Raw genomic sequence first — 20,593 nt, 5'->3', positions numbered from 1 at the left:
AACAATAATGGTGAATTGCCCATGGCATTGGGGCTAGGCTATTTTTCATGATTCGTTTAATATTTTTGGTATTTCTGATATTATTGATCAGCATTAAGATGGTTTCAATACTACACTTCAGAACTCGGTCCCAGATATGATGATGGCACGGTGCACTGCGATATGTGACATGTAAAGGAAGGCCATCCTCTGTTCAGGTTCATAGAAATGTACACCACCCGCTATAATATCCTTTCGAACATCATTTCATGAGACATTTGGTTGAGTTCTTTATTTTCTCTAAATACTGTAAGTGTTATATTTTTTTCTCTTTCCAGATATATGTACTGTCATCAAGGATGTCTCACCAGAATGACGTTGTGGTGATGCCATGTGCTCACTAGAGAAGGTTCTCACATCAGACAAGCGGCTTCATTGGATACAATCTGCATTTTTACCCTGCTCGACTTAGTGCTGAAGTCTGTTCATTGTGGATACATCTCAAATTAGTGTTCAATCAAACTTAGAAGTCATTTTGCATTGCATTTCTGTGGATATTGTTCCAATACTGGGATTACTGTCAACCAAAGTGTAACACTCAAAGCATTTATATTTCAATCTATTCTAAGATGGCTACGTTAGATAAGTTCCTGCCGAATGTTGCGACTTCCGATACGACCAAGAGGATGAAGGTTTATGATGACCTCATTGCCCACCTCAGCGACCTCGATTCATCAATTGAATGTGAGGAGATGGACAGATTCACTGAAGGCTTGGCGAATTGGATCAGTGGCAGTAACTACAAGGTACAAACATTTCTGTTAATATTACTCTTCATTTCACAGCCATGGTATTCTAGATGTTTCTGTCTCCTGTTTTAGGTTAAACTCTTCAGAACTCAGCAAATAAATTTTCAGATCAAGCTGGCAATGCAAGCCCAAAGATGAAAGATAGTCATATCAAGGGCTTTGCACCTGCTCCGTTCATGAAAAAACTATTTTTGTTCTCAGGTCATCGATTTGGAGCTGTTCAAGGCTGAATTTGAACTTGAAATCTGCCAGGGCAGGTCAGGATGTCAAAATAGTGTCAAAACAGATTTCATCAAATTAATGATTGGGAATAACTGACTTGAGTGTAGCATGTCTAGTGGTGGAAAGCTGACCACTGACCTATTCTCAAACATCACTACCACTATACCAGTGCCGCCGACTCCATGCAAGCGCAATCGAGTGCGCATTTGACACAACATGCTATGTAGGAGCTTGAATTGAAAACGTATGACTTCACCCCCTCCCTACACGACAATTTCACAAGGGCAAGGCCCCCTTCTCCCTGATCGAAAAGTTGCATGATCTTTATGATTGGAGGTGAACTACATCTCATCTATTGTGAGCATGTTCCATGTACTTGTATTGTAAAAACCCACTTCAACCTGCTTGCATTCGACAGGTAATTTGCTAGTCTTTATACTCGGAGATGTTTTACATTGTGTTATCTGGACTTGGCATTCTCTTCTTGCTGAAGGCATCATGAATCGCATCTAATCGTACTGTGAGCCTTGATAAGCTTTCATGTGAGTCAGCATGTCAGAGCTCTTCATTCACCTGACAATGACTGACTTTTAAAATGGCCTAAAAGTTTGGTGGCCTCATTGTTTCATTCCAACTACTTGAATCTGTCGGAGTGCTAACTTTATTTGGGTACTGACAACAGTTTATGAGATGAAGTCCCTTGAACCTTACATACATTCATTGTATGTGTTGTGTCCCTGAACCTGGAAAGTTACAAACAATGTGTTGTTACATGTGTACACTTTGTATGCAATGTTTAGTCTATGATGTAGCAACATCAGCCATGTGGCAACTTGTTAATTGGTGGGTAATTAAAACTGGCAGTGCAATCATCAAGCGTTTTCCCATGAAACTCAATTACTGATGTTGCACTTGCAGGAGTGATGTACATACATGTGCTACCCTACCATAATTACACATGTGCATGTATTTAGTGCTGTAGTGGAAGACAGCGGTCACAGACAGTCATAGATTTGGTTTAAAGCTGAACTGTCATTATTCACTGAAGTAGTGCCAAGGTGCATGTTGGCTCGATCCACCCTGTTTTGTTTGATTGATGGCCGTTTCGCGACTAAACTAGCTTTTAAAATTAAACCAGTTATAATATGACAGGTTTCTAAACAGCATTTTCATGTAGCATTGGTGATTGCAAATATTTTGATAGTGAAGCACGCACTGTGCGTCAAGCAAGGCTAAGGGGCCTTTTATTCTGATCTAAACTTCGGCAAAGGTGACCAATGACAAGCCATTTTGGGAAATACGAATCTTTTCCAAAAGGTTATGGAAAGTATTTTGCTAAAGGAAGTGTAAAACTAATTGAATCCCTTTTTGGCTTCGTTACTTGTGGATAGTTCAGAAAACAATGATTGTGTTTGTTTTCCTTCTGACCATTTTTTAAAAGTAACATGAACATAAATGTTCTTCATGCAGGTCAGGGTAAAAAAATGGTGATAATGTTGACATTGGTAACTTGGTCAATTTCAAAATATCTTGAGGTCGTTTTGATTTCTTAAGTGTTCCAAATGTTGGGCCCACATTGTACTCAAAGTGTATCCTTTGAAAGTAAGGGATATTGGTATTTATCTTGGAGTACAAATGAAGGCAGTAGAAAAAGGCTGAGGGGTGCCATCAGCGTTGTGATAAGTCCTGAAGTCCCACTTGCTTTTGGTGGTAATTATCAACAATCACTAGGGGTTGGAGGGCCTACATTCATCTTGTGAATCACTCTTGACTAGTATAAAAGTACAGTAAGTATAGAATTTCGTCCTTCGTTTCAAATTTGAACAGCTTGCGGATATTGTGGTAGAACCTTGTTTCACTAATGGTACCCCCCCCCCCCCCCATTTTAAAAACAATCACCAGTGACTCCCCTTCGGCAAAGTAACACAATGTATCAATGGGTGATATGAATAAAGACAAGCAAATGCTTTTATCTAAATCTCCATGTACATTTACACTAGGCCTTCCTGTACAAAACCAGAGTAAAAGCATTTGCTAGTCTTTATTCATATCACCCAATGTGATAAAATTCTACTTCTTGTTCTTCACATAGCAAAAAAAGCTATACAATAACTTTCATCGTCATTTAAGAGAACCCTCGGGAAACGACACTCCGTCAGCTTTCGATGTCACATTTTTTATGTGTGGGGAATCTGATGAAATGTATAGGCTTTTGTATCGCTTACGTTGTGATGTACATGATGTACCTGGGAATTATTGAACTGATACGAAATCAATTTGTTATCAATGGCTGCAGATGTCCACAGCATGGTATTTGTACATGAACGCGTACAATGGTCACATGTAGTGTCACACATTTCTCCTATTTGTATGCCACCTGTTATGAGTTTTAACTCATTCTTGATTCAGTGAATGTTCTCGGGCAAGTTGTGAAAACGTTTGGAAAAAATGAGTGATCGGCAAAGAGTAATCAGCTTAGAAATGCTAGTTTACTGTTTGGTGTTTTTAACCAAGAATGGGATGGAATAAAGGCTGTTTTGGTTTTAAAACTGTATCCCAAGTCAGACACTTTTCAGACTACAGTTTATACTATACTATACAATAAATAAATAATAAATAATGCTCCAGTTTTGCCGACTTAAGATCTAAGGAATAAGACTGACCTAAGCACCCAGAATAGGCCATTTAAGTATAAACTTCAAAGGTAAAAGCTCGCCCTGTCAGTGACTACATTGAAGCGAGCAGAGCACTGCCACTGGAAGACTTCTTGTAAATTCCTGTCTGTCTGGGTAGTAAATTTCGTTTTCCGAAATGAGTCACTGATACCAGTGATATCAGGTGGACACTTAAAAGATGTTTAAAAAATTGTAGTAATTTAACAGGAGTAGTTTTAAGACAGGTGTTCTGTCAGGTTAGCAACTTCAGTGCTTTTGCTTCTGAGTTGATACCTGGGAATTTATTTAGAGAAACTTGCTTCCTTCAGGCTATTGCTGGATATCTAATCTATACTGGTTCAAACATGTGCATTTAACTAAAACTGAGCTGGAATCATGTCAATTCTTGATAAACAGCATGTTCAGCTCTTGCTTTGCTCAGCCTCAGTTTCATTCAGGGCATATTTACCTGACTGCATCTTGACCACCAAGGTTTCTGCATCTCATTAAGAAATACCCCGGCCACGTTGGGGAATATAGGCCATGAAGTTCAGGATGAACCTACTGTGAATGTGATTTGAGTAAGTCCTTCTGAATTGGGAACGCCCATGGCAATGCTGGACCATACCATGTCGTGTATGAAATGTACAAAGTACAGTGTGTACACCCAGACAGTGCAAGTGCAATAAACCGCACATTGACTGTCTTGGATACCCATGGGAATCGCCAATCACCACATCACAGCAAACCAGTTTTATCTGGTCGTTATTAAACATAGGCGGAATATGCAATCGCTAAGAACAATTCATGAGTCATCTCGACATCATGAACAAGAAAGGGGTTGAAATAGAAAGGGCTGAATCGTGGTAAGACTGGCTTTGTGGGATTGAGCAGTATTGAACACTGGTAAAAAGATGACATGTGAAAAGGTTTGGACCATCAGTCCAAGTGTTCCCTCCTTCCCAACTTCAAAGGTTGAGCTCAAGTGCTGCATCAGCGCCCATCTCGGACAATCTTTACATTACACTTTTAACCACCCCTAGAAGTAGAATTTTGAATGGGATGGTCGGCTGTCATGATCATGAAGAAATAGATACATCCCAATGGCCCAGTAAATCAGAGTTGAGGAGATTCTCTCTGTTTATTATCATGCCATCCCCATAAATCTTAGAGGTACAAAATGTAGAAGTCACTTGGGTGATATAAGGGTGTACATGCTCTGATGCCATGGATGCTGCCAAGAACACAGCAGTTATGCATTTTCCATTGATTTTTGTGGCAATGTATTAGTGTTCGCAGTGCTGTAGCATGCATGTGGAGTCGGCCGTGTACATTTGTGGACAAGCTGTGATGTTGACATTAAAATGTGGCTTCAGTTTAGCGTGGGTTGGTACACAACTTGAAAGGGAAGAATCAGGGCAGTAAGTGAAAGTAATGATTTGCAATGTGGCGGCTCATCAACAGAGATGGCTCCTCTTTCCTCTCATTATTGATATGTCTGACAAGAGCCCAGGGCTCAGTCAGTAACAAAAGAAACTTTAAGGAGGCTTGGGAGAGTCAGGGGGAGATAACCTGGCATCAGATTCAGTAGGATTAGGAGAGAGCCTGGTGTCAAAGTGCCAATGTTAGTGAAAAACGCTAGCCCCTGAAATCGAGGTTCACAGAATCTACTTACTGGGTCATTGAACCATTCTGCAAGAGCTTTGAAAGAATATTAACAAGTTGTTGTCATCGACTCGTCTTCTAGGTTGAATGAAGAGGACCTTGGTGGAGCGGTGTCCTGTCAATATCCTCTAAAGCAGTCTTACATGATGTCTTCCATGATGTCTTACATCAGGGACCCCCAGTGAAGCACCGCAGTAAAAAAGTCCAAGTCTTTCACCCATTTTGATTTGGTATGTTCTTCCATCTTTCCAGGTCACACTGAATGGTTTAGAGGTGTTGGTGCTGCTTATCGACCGCATGGAGGACCAGTTCAAGCATCATGTCACCACAGGTATGTTGGAGGTCTACCCCTGGCCTGAGGAGGCTAGGATCGAATTGGTCCTGATCCTGGTGTGGCCAATCCTCACCATGTTGGGGATGCACAGAATGATCGTTCCTGCCCTGGGTACTAGATTGACCTATAAAGTTCACCCTGATGACGATACCATGTCATGCCTGGTAATAAAGCATGTAGGGAAAATCGCTGACAATATTTCAAGGCCAAAATACAATCTTCATGTATCAACCTTTGAACTACACCATCATTTACTTGTCCTCCAACCAGAGAATGTGTTCCCTGAGTCACATATATTGCCTTTTAAAGTTTTGAGTGTTTTTGCGATGTCCACGCTAATTTAGGTGTTTTGTGGGTCAAGGTCAAGATATAAGTTCATAGTTTCAAATACCTGTGGCTTTGATGTGAATGACTGTTCACCACGTGGTTTGTCACTATTGTGTTCTTGATGGTCAGATCATTAAAAGTTTGTGAGATGTCTGGACTACAGGCAAAAAGATATTAAGAGACAGAGGGAAGTTTAAGGGACTTAACACTGCATCATGGATAATACTAGTACAATAGAGACTACCAATGATGAAGAGCAAACTGGTAAGCTGTGCGGGGTGAGAAGTTAAAAGAATCGTGCGCCACCGGATTATATTTAAAACCAAGAACTGCCTGGATTTGCCTTGCCAAAAAAGTTATGTTAATTAGTGATGGATTTGATCAATTTGAATTTTGTCTGTACTTTCAGTGCTGCCAGCCATTGTTGACAGATTCGGAGACAGTAAACCCCAGGTATGTACTCAAAAACTTTTGTCAAATTTTGGAGTCGGACCTGCTCTTGCTGTGACCAGTTGGATGTTGGAAGAGCTGCATCATACATTTTAACATCATGAATCCGGTCAACTGTGTCGATTGTCAAAGCTCATCCATGAGGGGAGAAATCAACCTTCTGACTTGCTGGTTGAAAACATACCGTACGGGTACATGCAGAATTGCATGCATGCAGTCATTTCAACACCAAGGTGAGGTGCCCTCCTGAACATGGATCCCAGTACTGTTTGATACATGTCGTTTCTGAAACATTGTCATTTTCTCCTACGTAGGTGCGAGACCAAGCCCTGGAACTTGCCATCAAGCTTTTAGAGATAGCACCACCACAGGTGAGTAGAGGAACTAGTCATTGTAGGGTGCTAACAGACATAATTTATGACTATTTATGGACGTCCGACGCAGATCAAAAAGTGTAGAACTTCTAGATACCACATGTAAACTATTAACGAAGACGAGATGATCTCTTTTCACTTTGATATTGTTTTACTAATCTTTGTTCTTTGCTTTTCAGTTTGTGTTCGATCGTTTGACCAATGCATTTACCCACAAATTATGGAAAATAAGAGAAGGAGTCATGCTTGTTTTACAGACAACACTTAATCAGTAAGTCCTTGGTATCAAGTTGCTGTGTTGATAGACTCAAACCTAGGTTTGGTTCAGCCTCTCTTTACAAAAGCTATTCCATAACGTGATAAGAGTTATGTCAATAGTGCCACCCATTACGAATGGGCCAGCTAGATTTGGCTTGTCAGACACTCTATCAAAAATCTGTTGCCAAAAAAACACCTTACGATACACTGTACAATGAATTCCTTCTTCGTTTCAGATATGGAGCGAAGTGTTTGACAATCGCTAAGTTGGTGCCAATGATTGTGAAATGTCTTGATGATCAAAATGCCCAAGTACGCCAAACTGCCGTTGACACACTCGTTGTCATATACAGACACGTCGGTGAAAGAGTGAGATCGGATCTTGCCAAAAAGAAAATTCCAGCTGCAAAGTAAGTTCACCAGACTTGACACTCAGGTCACATTTAATATCTTGAGTAAAGGTGGCGTAAAAACGTAAAACAGGAGGATCATGTTTCGTGCTTAGCTACTGATAAGTGTTTATTTTGTAGTTTAAAAACGATTTTTGGGATTTTTTAATGTAATTCGGACAGTAAAGTGTTTGAGTGTGTGATTAAAGTCTCTTCAAGACACTTGTTAGTTGAAGGTTTTTAAAATCTGGTAAGAAAAAATAGTTTAAAAGTCCACTCCAGGGAAAAGTCCGTTATGACACTCATTCCGAAGTAGTGATTTTTCTGACCTATAAATTCATGATAGGACTTAAGATATGTGGTTTTTTAAAGGCCTTTAGAAAAAAAATACTTGACATGTATTTTCAAGGGTCCACTTCCTCCGGGCCTGTGAGAGTTGCAATACATGGATGGTCCGTATCTGGAAAAATCATCTCTCTGGATCATTTACTCTCTAAATTGCCTCGTTGGATGTTGGTCATGAAGTTTGAAGGTGCTTCCTGGTTAGGTGCCATGTTCAGTTCATGTAATGATGTGTGTATCCTTCCATTTTCAGGTTGAATGTGTTGTACAGTAGATTTGATGAAGTGAGAGCTGCAGGGGATATGCTAGTCTCGTCAGAAAGCTGTGAGTATCCTGTCATTTGAAAGAAATTGGTGTGCGAGTGAGCTCAGAGAAAAGGGCATGGCTCAGCATGCAGTGACCATTTCATCCCCTTAACTGAGCCCTTCCACAAGAAGCACTGGTGTAGCATGGGTGATTGTTTTAGAATGCCCAAGATAGAGTAGGCCATCTCCCCTTCATGTGCTCTCAAATTTATTGACTCATTTTGTGAGCAATTCATTGCGTGATTTCATTTGAAATTCGTGCCTTTCCTGTGCCAGTTGGAAATGAGAATGAACTTTGTGTACTATCTTTCTTCATATCTGTTATTTTACAGGTAGTTTATTACCCTTGTGGAAGTCTGACTGAATTCAGGTCATTCTGTTAATTAGTTTATCATGATCTGAACTTCCTAGATATGTCCCAACACGTCGCCTTAATTTTGATTGTACATGTATTCTGTGAACATGTATTCATTTGCATATTAGATAATCATTACGAGGCACTGTTTGTAAATGTAACAAAACCTGACCTCTGTTGAGCAGACTTTGAAGCAAGATTCTGTAGACATTTCAGTTCCAGAACTTGACACGAGATGGCAACACCATCAAGTGCCACAATACTGTGAACATGTATCCATTTGCATCTTAGGCCGAAGTGACATAGACCTCATTCGTTCATTTCCCAGGACTCATTTTCCCCTTTTGCTTTCTTTCCCCTGTGAATGCACGGCCTTGTGGCGTGCATTCACCGAGGAATGAAAGAAAAACCCGGAAAGTGACTCGTGGTAAATGAACGAATGAGGTCTATGTAACTTCGGCCTTAGATAAATGTAACAAAACCTGACCTCTGTTGAGCAGACTTTGAAGCAAAATATAGATTCTGTAGACATTTCAGTTCCAGAACTTGACACGAGATAGCAACACCATCCAGTGCAGCCTACTCTATAATATGTACTCTTGGCATTTCCAGTATATACATCAATCAATGACACTTGGCTTGCATATGTATGATTGTATACAATAAAGCCTTTCTGGTTTACCTCGATTACAAATGCAATTCGATACAATTATTCCCCTTATTGGACTTGGACGCATACCGATAGCAAAATAAATCTATAAGTTCTAGCGCTTTATGAATTACGGGACTGTGAAACACGCTTGTACAATTTTATAATTGTTGGAATTTTTACTCCGTATGAAGGATTAAGTAGGATATTTTCATTGTCCCCTGATGATAGTCGTAATTGTATGTGACAATTTCTACATGAATGAAAATCTAGAGCGATTTTGTTGAGGCTTATTGGGTTTCTGATTCCAAGCTTGGCGCAGAATGTTATTGCTTGTGTTCTGCAATTGAAGAGTTGTAAGAATTCGAGATAATAGAAAGGGAAATTGGTATGTGGCAATTTTATCACGAAGTTGGAGTAATTTTACCTCAGTGATCGACCTTCTCAATTGGGTTTACTGAAGAGTTTGCAAAATTCAACTGTGACCTATTGGACGACCAATGCACTATTCAGTAAATGATCAGAATGCATGCCTGACTGACAATGCTAATAGTGTCTATGTAATGACCAACAGCCATTGTAGACTATGAAGCATACATTTCCAAGCCATTTAACTTTCCTGCTCTGACAGCAAATTTGTTATGCAGTGACCAGTAGAGCACTAGATGGTGCCCAGACCAGATTGACATGTAGACCCTGCTCACCAGGTCTGGGGTAAGACAGTCGCCAGTCTGTGGTTAGAGAGTCGCCAGTCGGATCTTCATTCCTCATAATCAAGCTTGCCTTCCCAGTATGCCCCCTGGGGCTTCTTCACAGCATGGGTCTAAACAGGGTCATTCAGGGGTTGAACGATTTGTTTATGCCTCATTTAAGGGCCTAGTTAATGAAGTGCAAGGTTTAGAAGTGTTTATGGGGCGTTTGTCAACGTTTGGCAATCAGACCACTCTTAGAGGAAAGGGAGGCCAATCCTATGTCGATGGGTAGGCATTCTAACAGTACTAGTACTAGAGCTGCATCGTTGGTTTGACTCGTAGTTAAACCTGAGATGGGTCAAAGTGTGAAATACCTGAAAACTGCAGTGACACCAATGATATTATCATGTCATGATAGCAGGGTCGAACTTCGCTTTGTTGTCTCCATCTCGAAATTTTCCGCAAGGGTAATTCATCATAGGTAGGACATACTACTCATTTGTCAATGGGTCAATGAAGTTCAATTCGGGTCTCGACCTGAATCTATTTGATCAGTGAGGTTTATAAAACCGGAATGGAGAGTCCTATTTCATTAAAATTAAAATCAACAGAGAACGAAATATCCCCATTCTCGATTCAATTATAGTAGAGAATTCCTCTCACCTTGCCTGTAGTTCAAGCTGTACTATGATGATATGTTGTTGCTTGTGTGCATCATAGGTAAAATACTAGTTTCGACAAAGACACAGACCCCAGCTGGCTTTGGGTTTGGGTATAAAAGATTACGTGTTTCGCACAAATCGTGCCAAAAACACTCTGGTGCCCATTACTGATTACATATGATGTCATACTGCTCAAAGGGCATGGTGCCAGCTCTCTATTGATTAGTAATTGGTGTGAAATACCTTGAAAACAGTTTAACCTGGACATAAGTCGATTGTTTACCTTATGCCTGTAGTTCATGGGCTTGTCAGGCCAAAACTGACCTTGAAGTTGCTAAAAGAGTCAAACCTTCAGTGGACTTAAGAGTATAATTGCGTCCTGAGTTAAATAGGTTGTGCTTCATAGTTGATAATGTATGCAGGTATCTGGTCATTTGCATATCATTTAGTGTGCACATTTCTGGTATTGGTACTGTATATGAATTTGTGATGAACATTTATAAAGGCTTGATATGAAATGAGTCAGACTGTGCTTAACTCCGAATGAGTCATCGGTATTTTACCAGAAAATTATAACAGAAATTTTGCCATTGCAATTTATCAAGATTTGTGATATTGCCTATCTAAAGCTGATATATCACCAGTTGATGAGATCAGAAAGCCAACTCATCAAGTGTATTTTATCATGCTGATGGTTTACATGTCAGGTCCAAATGCCCCTTAACATGTAAATCAAATATCAATTTATAGATATGATTGACACTGCACAGTCTAAATCCACTGCTTGGAATGGCCTGACAAGCTGCCCTGTGTCATACCTGTACATAGGCCTACCCACATATGCCCATTCACCTGGAACATTGAAAGGCCTGGGTATAAAACACCATATGATATACAATGTTTAAGGTGCATAAGCCTACACTCCTCGTTAGGGAACATACATAGTCATTAGTTCAGTCAGGTTTTAATGATTGTGGAGCGACCGGGAATGGGTCCATGGTCCCTTGAGTTGGATTGTGACAATCTTTGTTTTTGTGGCTTCTGATCATTGTGGTGTTCGTTTGTCAGTTGTTTGACCCGTGGAACAGTCTGGTCGGCAGATCTAGGAAGTTTTGTTTAAACTCAGGATTATAAACTGTGCAAAATCGACATACCGGTACATTATTTTATTGTAAATATTGTTCATACATAATATGTTGCACTATTTCAAAGTGAAAAATCAGAATTAAAAACTGGTACGTTTCAATAGTATTGGATTACTGATTCAAAATGACGGATGTACTGACTGATGACGAAGTGTTTTCCGATTCTGAACGGCCGAGTTTTGGATACCATCGATCCTCGTTTCGTGGTGGGAGGACGGGGATTCCAATGATACATAAGTTTGGGCCGAGGCATGGTGCTAGTGATGAAGGTGAGAATTTCTTGTCTTTACTGGGCTTGTCTCCATTGTACCTCTTTCAAATAGAATGTTCCACTTTGCACAAATGAAAACAAAAAGCAGGAACTCCAGACCATGTCCGCCTGGATAATCGGTATATAAAATTTAATCAGGTGGGTGTAGGAAGTGGTTGAACTCGCAAAGCATATACCTAGGTGGTCCCATAAGGTCTTTGAAGTTTAACAGGCCTATTATATTGTGGTACCCCGGTATAAAAGTATAGGCTTATAATTTGTAATGTCGATTCATTTGGTCACATTACATGTATAATGCAGTCAAGTAGCAAATCATATCCATTTTAATTTGAACTTTGCGTGAGATTTTTCTCAGTTATTCTATTAAATTTAATAGGCTCTATGAGCTGTTATAAAATGAATAGCTCTTAATCTTGGAGGCCTGCATTTCTGTGGGTTTTGAGTAAAGTTTCTGTTATACTGTGTATTCTTTTGAAATTGAGAATGAATTTGCCGGATGCTGAAGTTCTCGTCTTGTTTGCTAAATGGCTCTCTGTGAAGTATGCTAGACTGATCGATGCAGTTTGGTATCTTGTTCAAAGGTGGCTCTCAAAGCCGGCCCTAATGGTGTGCATGTATTCTGTGTCACAAAAGGTGGCGGGGAGGGGTAAACGGCAAACATATAAAATTGATGATGGAAAACTGGATTATATTCCTACCTTGTCTTTGCCGTAGAGTGACTGTTCCGACTTCCGCTATCTTGTGTGCTCAACCTCCTACCTGGCCGTCACAAATCATTTGCCTCAGGTTTGCGGTGTTCCTTACCAGGTTAATCACGACTTCCGCTTGGCTGGAGGTGTCCGATGTCAACAAGGTAGTTTCATGTTCAAAAGGTTTTAAAATAATATGGAGCCTTTAAAAATCAGAAAAAGTTCTTTATTGAATTTTTAAGGGGAAGTTGTTGGAACGTGACAGAAATGCATCGGGAAGTTGTGGTTCACCCATTCGAGTACTCAACCTTTGAACAAGAACCTTCCTCACCACCAGTTTACAGGAACTGCTTACCACAGCGTGCTATTGCTAACCATTTAGCCTTCCGCCGACCTCCTGTCAGCCATGTTGCCTACCATGCAAATCGGCGGCTACCTTGTGGTCGATCTGACTCATGGGTGTACATTTCGTGGAATGGGGACCACATGCCTCAAGATGAAATTAACAATATTTTTGATGCTGATCAGTACGTATTTGAGGCTCCTCAAGGGCGTACCTTTGTTTCATGAATAAATGTGGCGATGTTGACGTTCTCTGCATGTCATCTACACTGGTTGGCTCTTGGAACAAACTCTGATCTTTCAAACATCGATACAACTACATGTATTCTGTGATAAATTCCAACATGAACGTAATTAATTATTGAGTGTGAAATGCCCTTGGCGGCTTCCACGACTTCTCCGAGTCGACAATTGACATTGTCACAACCTAACAGTAATGCTACACACGTTTTTGTTTTCCTGTAATAATGATTATGAATAATTAAGTCTTTGTGTCCTCGTTATGCAGCCTAATCGTCCTCGAGGCTATGATTACGAGAGGTCTACTATGCCTTGTGCTTTGGTGTGGAGAATATCTGCTGTTGTGTTGGGTGGAAGTTACACCAGGCACTATTTAGTGTTCCTTGTTACAATGATGGAGCAAGATGTTAGAACTGTCCATCGGAATCTTCTCTGAAGTCCTAAACTGTATTGATTATGCAATCATTGTCAGTATTCTCGAACTAATTATCATCAGCGACCAAATTGCTTAATTGTACATGATTGATTCTTGGCATAATCAAATTTACAAAACAATCGGTCTCTCTGGTGCTTATTGCTTGGAAATCTGGAGAATGATTGGAGGCTGGCCAATGCAGTAATTGCACTGAAGGACATTGTTCGAATACATGAGACTGGCCTGCCTGGAGAAGACTCTGTTGAGTGTTAGTTTGGAACATTCGGGCTCATTGTGGACTCACATGTCTTTGTTTCGGTATCAAGCAAGTGTATTCTGCAGTATTTCCCTCCAGTTCTGAAGTTGTTGGATATTTCTCAGGATCATTTGTCTCGCCTCAGGAAATGTCTCGGTCACATCGGATGTGATTTCAAGTGTCTGATATTTGACATTTTGATATTTTGACTTTAGGATTATCTGTGAAAGGATATGAGAGATCTCAATTATGATTATTCCCCTCCAAGGGGTTGGAAGACTAATCTTTTCAGGAGTGCTGGTGAGTTTTGATTCATTATGCCTGCAAGGTCGTATCAGTCTCTCCACAAAGTCAAAGGAGTCATTCCGTTTTAAATAATGTAACTGTGCAATCACACTCAGGATCGTGAATGCATCTCCTACACTGAGACAGTATTATTAACACAATATAATATTTCCTGAGGTAGTTTGCATCTTTGCATCGCAGTCAAAACCATGTACCAGAATGAACTCTGATCAATTCCCTGCGGCGTATCTCTGTCGGATCAAACCAAACACATCTCATAGCGGTGATTCGACAAGTTTTTTTGCCAGGTACCGCTGATGTTTTTACCGAGGTTCTTGTTGGAGCAACTGCAGGGTTGCATGTTGCGGGATGTTCAGGATCAGTTGCAAAATGCTGACATTCTATGTCAAAACTTGAATGAGTATGTTTGGGTATGTTTGCTTGCTTATCTCTTCGATTGCAATGTTGGTTGCTTGCTGTGTGCATTCAATCATTTCAGTTGCAATGTTACAGCCCGGGTTGGTAGCTGCTTGGGGATAGCCTACTCAAGATTTGCCTCCGTGTACTAGAGGTTGCATCCTCAAGGTCTTGTATGTCAAGATGCTCTTATGGACAGATGGTGACTGTTTTCAGCAGTAATGAGGTCGTTAAGAATGAATGACCGATATCATTAGATATGTTTGAGTCTTGAATTTGAAAGTGAGTCAAATGTATACATGTAACACTTGACCTCAGATATTTCCCCTGACTGGGGTCAGTCTCCTCTTCCTGTTTATAGTTTTTGTCCCATTCATCAAGAGTTCAACGGGAAGTTGTAGTGGGTGTTTTCATGACAGAAATGCACAACAAATGTTGTTTAGGGCTTAAACTCAAGGTCAGATTGAAAAAAAAAAAAAAATTATGACTTTCTCATCGGTAGCCTCATGTTTAATGAGCGCAAATAGCATCTTCTGATGTTTTCATTCTCCCCTCATCAGCATCCTCATGTCTTAACCAGTAGAAAATTGCAGCGAGATATGTTTTCCTTCCCTCCTCATCATGGCATGCCATCTGAAGTTTAGTTTACAACAATTTGCTTGTCAGTTCCTCGTGGTGGGTGCTTCGCTACCATTCGCACTCCAAGGCTGATATGATAGCAATACAGGGAGCACTCTCCAAGACGAAGGTTGAACTCTTCTCTCGCTTGGAACCCCTCAGTGGAGATTGCATTGATCTGTGATGCAGGTAAAAGAGTCTGCAGCGTTTACTATGTGCTTTCACCAATAGCTGGATGTACATGACTGACTTCATTGGACTGAATGCCTGGAAAATGGAAAACCTCGCTATTTAGGACTGTTGGTATGTAGATTTATCAATAATATATAATAACGGTGTTGTTGTTATTGTGCGAGGATATACATGTACTGTAAGCCCTGTTGTTTTAGCCGATAAGATTGTTGGCAAAACATCAAATTGGTATCACGTCCGCTTCATGCATGAAAATTCCAGACCTTTTGTTGTTGTTTTGGATATTTCAGAATGATTTGATGTTATTTGCACCACCTTGTGACACTTATGACATGAGCAGTCATTCAGGGATTGGTGGTCTCAAGTCGACCAATGCTTTGGCGGCTTATAGGGAATGAGTTTTTGTTTGACTGACTGATAAAATTAGGCCTCGTACGATGGAGAAGACTGTGTAGTCAATTTGCATAAATCAATCTGGCCCACCTTGCTCCTGCAAAGTCACTTTAAAGAAATGTCGCACTGGCTTGACATGATGAGGCATAACCAGTTTGGAAAGAGGGCAAGGTTATATTTGACTCGTTTTGACTCTTGTTTTGGACTTGGTAGTTAAAAAATATCCTAGGAAAGAGTTGTGTCTCCCAGCAGGCATAGTGAGTAACCCTACTCCATCACTAGGCCAGCCAGCACCATACCTCCATGTTCTGACTGACACTCTAGGTTTTCCAATACATTATGAGTAGAAAAAACGCACTGATTGATTGACAAGAACCAGTGTGTCTTCCTGTATCATGCTGAGATACGAACTACGGTTGGCAACTCAGCCCTTCTCCATACCTTCTTGTTGTGGCAATATATTTTGTTTGAGAGTTGGCCATTGATCAAGGTGAAAAATCGTCATGTATTAAACTACATTTTTTGACTGATTGATGGTCATTTGATGCATTTAGTAGCGATATTTGTCCAGAAAAAAGATCATTCATTGGCCATCAGTCTCGGACTACTCATCATGCTAGGTATCTCGGTGCGATATTCACCGCTCATCATCTAATGTCATTTCATGTCTAAAGCATTTCATTTAGTAGTGATGATCGACTGGAAAAAAGTATATCGGCCATATTTCTGCTTATCTAGGTATGGTAGGGCAATATTTACAGCTCATCATCTGACGTTGTTATTGAAGATGAGCCTGGCATCCATTTCACCAATATTCCCATATATCTCTGACTCATTCTGACATCTGAATGGTGGTCCATCATCAGCGTCTTGGAATACCCGCCATTCCTTGTGGTACCTTCAATCCTCAACGAATGCTGCAAACCGCTATATCATGGCGCGTTGTCTTTTTGCGAATTTCTTATTTTTCTGAAGAAAAAAACTGAAACAGAAAGAAATCCTGAACGTTACTGAAGGAGGTAACGCTTAGTTGAGCTAAAGTTGGTCAATTGTCTCTGACACAGATTGAGCTCTGAATTCTTGTATGTTGTTGCAATGGCTGGACAAACTATAGCCTACCTTTGCCTTATCTGTCTGACCATGTCTATTAGCCCTTGAATCATCTTCTTCAGTAATCTTTGAATCCAGGCATTTGTCTATATGGAGGAAATCCGCCTGTGAAACCAGTATAGCTGCGCTTACACCACGAAATATTGGTGGACCAATTGCACTTACACCACCACATTGCCGCGACAAATTGGTTCGGCAATCCATTGCCGATACAAATTGCCGAGCGAATTTGTCCCACCAAGCTTGATGGTCCAAATTCGCCCGGCTTGTTAAAAGCTCGGCTTTGTCGTGGTGTAAGCGCAAATGGATCGGCAATTAGCTAGTTAGATGGTTCGGCTCCAGGCGGCGCTTTCGAAATGGCGCTTTCTGCCAAGGCTTTCCGCGTTCTGCTTATTGTTTGCGCGCCATCTGTAGCCGGATTTTATAACTAGCTGCAGCGCTGGTGTAAGCGCTTGGTGGATTTTCGATGGTGCGGCATTGGTTCCCGAACCAAGATTGGTGGTCCATTTTCAGGTGGTGTAAGTGCGGCTTATATTTCTCATCTGACCTCCATAAGTAGTTATTTGGCATATATTTATGAATGAATCAAGATTGGTGCCAGAAATTACTCCATCAATTACACTTTTTAAGCCTGTTTGGTACATATAAGTGTATATCAATCAGAAAGTACTCTAATTCATCACCAGTAAATGGTGTACTTGGAGAGCAATACTTTCTGAAGTTCTCTGAGTGTGTACCACTGATTTTGAACTTCAGTCTTCATGAATTCAGATTATTTCTGATACTTCAAGAACAGGCTGTGATAAGTCCTATGCTTACATTGACGACTTAGTTTTAAGCTTTGTCAAACAACATTCAAAGATTTGCAGGTGGATTTTGTAGGCTGAAGAGCCCCGGGATCCTTCTAGAATCTTGAAGTACTCGTTTAGCATTTCTTGAAACAGTCAGGTGCCAAACAATCGGCAAAACTGCGAACATTTCTCGGAATATATCACATTAGAAATGCATAGAAGGTAGCATCATCTTCTTTCCTTACAACCATAGTACATCTTAATCTCAAAGCCTTGAGTGTCAAGGTGAGGGATCAATGGCTTTGTGCTGGTTTTGATGGTCAAACAAAGTAGATGGCCTGAAAAACAATTTTGTATTCAGAAGGTAAATAGTTGTCTAAATGTAAGGAGACTTGCTCGATCTCGAGCCATGCAGGTCTAGCCTTGAGAAGATATGATATGATTGAGAAGGCAGTAAGCTCTGGTAGGCACGTGTGGCTGCAGGTGGGGGCCCAGTCAGAGATAACTCATCCTGGCAGAGCGGGGCGCAGCGTGGGGAGGCATGAGCCATCAATGATGGGCAACTGCTTCAGTGATCAAACGTTTGACGATCAAATGCGTGGCCCCTCCCCAAGCCTGACCGTATTTGCGTGCATCTTTCAAGGTGAGAGTCCACAAGACGTATGATGCATTCAGGTGTCAGTTAATGTATTGTTGGTTCCATCTCGTGCATGTCTTTGCCACTAGGGGGCCGAAACCAAATCCATAAAAAATGCTATATCAAGGCTCTGATAATACAGACTGGATCACCTTCTAATAAGTTTTTTTGACAATTTCCCCTGCATGAATAATATCTTGTCTCTTTCCATTGGTGCTACAAAGCAATGTATATACACTATACTTGCAATCTGAATCTGATATCAATGGGGGATTACCCATGAGACAAGGAAGACAATGGTGCCTTAGTAACCTCTGATCCCATTTTCCTCCATGATGTTGAAGTCAGAATTTTACTCCGATGTGCATAGCGGTGATACAGGTGAATGACTCAGACAGAGAAACAAGGCAAACATAAAAAGAAGATCTCGAGTTCTCCAGTGCATGTGCTAGCCTTGTAGCTGTATTGTTGAAGAACAGAGGATCCACTTGCTTCATGGCGAAAATGACAATCAAAGAAAGAACTAGGTTCTCATGTGTGCATTGAATTGCCTATAAAGTTATCTTGAGGAAGATACCATCGACCAGCTGATGGTATATAAGGTATTAAGGAAGACTTGGCCTTCAGTGAGATCTAACTATTTTGCCTAGCACGCCTGGGACAGTGTTGGTCAGTGTTGCGAACTGCAATAAGAATCAAACCAAGTACCGGCTGGTTTAGCCCACAGACAAGTGATCCTTTTGTGCACATCACAGTGATGATTATTGCATGTAGCTGCAACAAAAATTGCTAGTGTTGTAGCCGTACATCAATTCAGAAAATCCATGTAAATACCAAATTCTCTGATTGGAGTAGGTCGACCAAATACCTCTACCTGTCTTGATTGCTAAGGTATTGTTACCATTCTCACCAAGGTACTGCTGAAAACAAATATTTTGCCAGCCGAGGAATTTAGATTGTTTTCTGATTCGACCCTCATTAGACTTATCCATAGACTCTGCATCCACCACCTGAGGACAACCTGTGCTATTGATAAATTGAGGAATTCTGGCTGAGGGATGAGATCTCCTGGCTTTGTTTTCACCTCTTCAGGTCATTAGCTTTGATGTAGCTCAGAGCTGTGTTATTGATTGGGAAAAAGAATGGCTGACTGATGGGGTCGGCGTCCGTTGACCTCAATGCCACCTCACAGTTGTGTGCAACCATAAGGGTGCGGGATGTAGCACGCGAGTCTCGTTTATTTCCCCATTGCAAGCTCTCCACATTCAGTACCGGTACTCAAAAAGTATGTCGATTGCGTTCGCCTGTCCCCACCCCCTCGATCAACCTGTTGAACCATCACACCTCATGTCAACAATGTCAAGCATTTCAAAATGATTTCTCGAAAAAAGTTGAGTCTCAACCAACCACCTTCATACCACTTAATATCTCGGTCACTTTTTACGCGTGTTGGCTTGCCATGGTTTACACGAGGCTTGGTTACCTATGCTAAGAATAACTAGACCTAAGCGTTAAAATTTTCCACGGAACACCTTGATACTGTGTTGGAATATACAATCGCATACTCGTTCATCGAATGTTGCGCTTTCAGTAGAACTTTCATGCCCGATGTTCGACTATCTTGACGACTTTCTGGACGGTAGGTTCAATTGCTTCCCATGTCATCATTTGGTAGTTGTAGCAAGTGGCATACTTTCGCTTGGAAGGGGATATTTGGTGATTGTTTTTTCAAGGGAATTCCAAGTTGGATTGTACGATATTAATAGTCGAGTTGGTACATATTGCCTGTAGGTTTGTAGGATCCTGTAGGCCTATGTAAACTACCTGATGGATGCATATCCGGGATGCACATCAACCAGCAGGGTGCATGAACAAAACGTAGAGCAGAATATTCCAAAGGAGGGAATGTCATACTCAGAGTGAAGTCTTCTAGTTTGTGGAGAGTATTAGGGTTCATTTCTTGTTCCAGTCAGTTCAAGCTGCTGTTTGTTGTTTTGCAGTTTGAGTGGTTTGAATATCATTTGGGCTTTACTCAAAAGTTTGCAGGGCAAGTCTAGTTTATGATCTCCTCAGTGTTCTTGATTTGAGTTGGGGCTTCTGCTGACCCTCGAAACAGGTCTTTTTATCCTGAAAGTGAGGAAATGACCATTGGCAATTTGAGCTGCAACTGGACACCGAGTCTGCCACAGTGACTGCAGGGAGATTATCTCCCTGATAGCTGATAAAGATCACAAACGTTTGTAGTACAAGGGTATAAACGGAATCAGCGCAGAGCGTATCTTTTAAAAACACACAGATTCCTGGGAAGCAGCAGTGCGAGAGAGTG

The 20,593-nt window shown here is 40.9% G+C and overlaps 1 protein-coding gene across 17 annotated transcripts in view; it reads left to right on the top strand.

Annotated features, from left to right (window-relative positions):
• Positions 1–20,593, top strand: part of LOC135498032 (CLIP-associating protein 1-like) — a 45,874-nt gene that overhangs the window by 631 nt on the left and 24,650 nt on the right. For 13 of the 17 annotated variants that reach the window (XM_064788166.1, XM_064788171.1, XM_064788177.1 and 10 more), the window contains exons 2-8: positions 318–785; positions 5,582–5,660; positions 6,400–6,443; positions 6,755–6,811; positions 6,994–7,085; positions 7,309–7,482; positions 8,057–8,127. In XM_064788166.1, coding sequence (XP_064644236.1) covers positions 609–785; positions 5,582–5,660; positions 6,400–6,443; positions 6,755–6,811; positions 6,994–7,085; positions 7,309–7,482; positions 8,057–8,127 — 694 coding nt within the window. In that variant the 5' untranslated portion in view covers positions 318–608. Of the gene's footprint in view, positions 1–317; positions 786–5,581; positions 5,661–6,399; positions 6,444–6,754; positions 6,812–6,993; positions 7,086–7,308; positions 7,483–8,056; positions 8,128–11,408; positions 11,881–14,001; positions 14,125–15,374; positions 15,448–19,709; positions 19,907–20,593 lie in introns of those variants that run through there. The other 4 variants (XM_064788178.1, XM_064788179.1, XM_064788181.1 and 1 more) reach the window with 4 other exon arrangements.

Source organism: Lineus longissimus, chromosome 13, assembly GCF_910592395.1.
Source record: "Lineus longissimus chromosome 13, tnLinLong1.2, whole genome shotgun sequence".
Taxonomy (NCBI): domain Eukaryota; kingdom Metazoa; phylum Nemertea; class Pilidiophora; order Heteronemertea; family Lineidae; genus Lineus; species Lineus longissimus.
The sequence above is the reverse complement of the archived record's forward strand: the minus strand, read 5'-3'. Positions and strand labels throughout refer to the sequence as shown.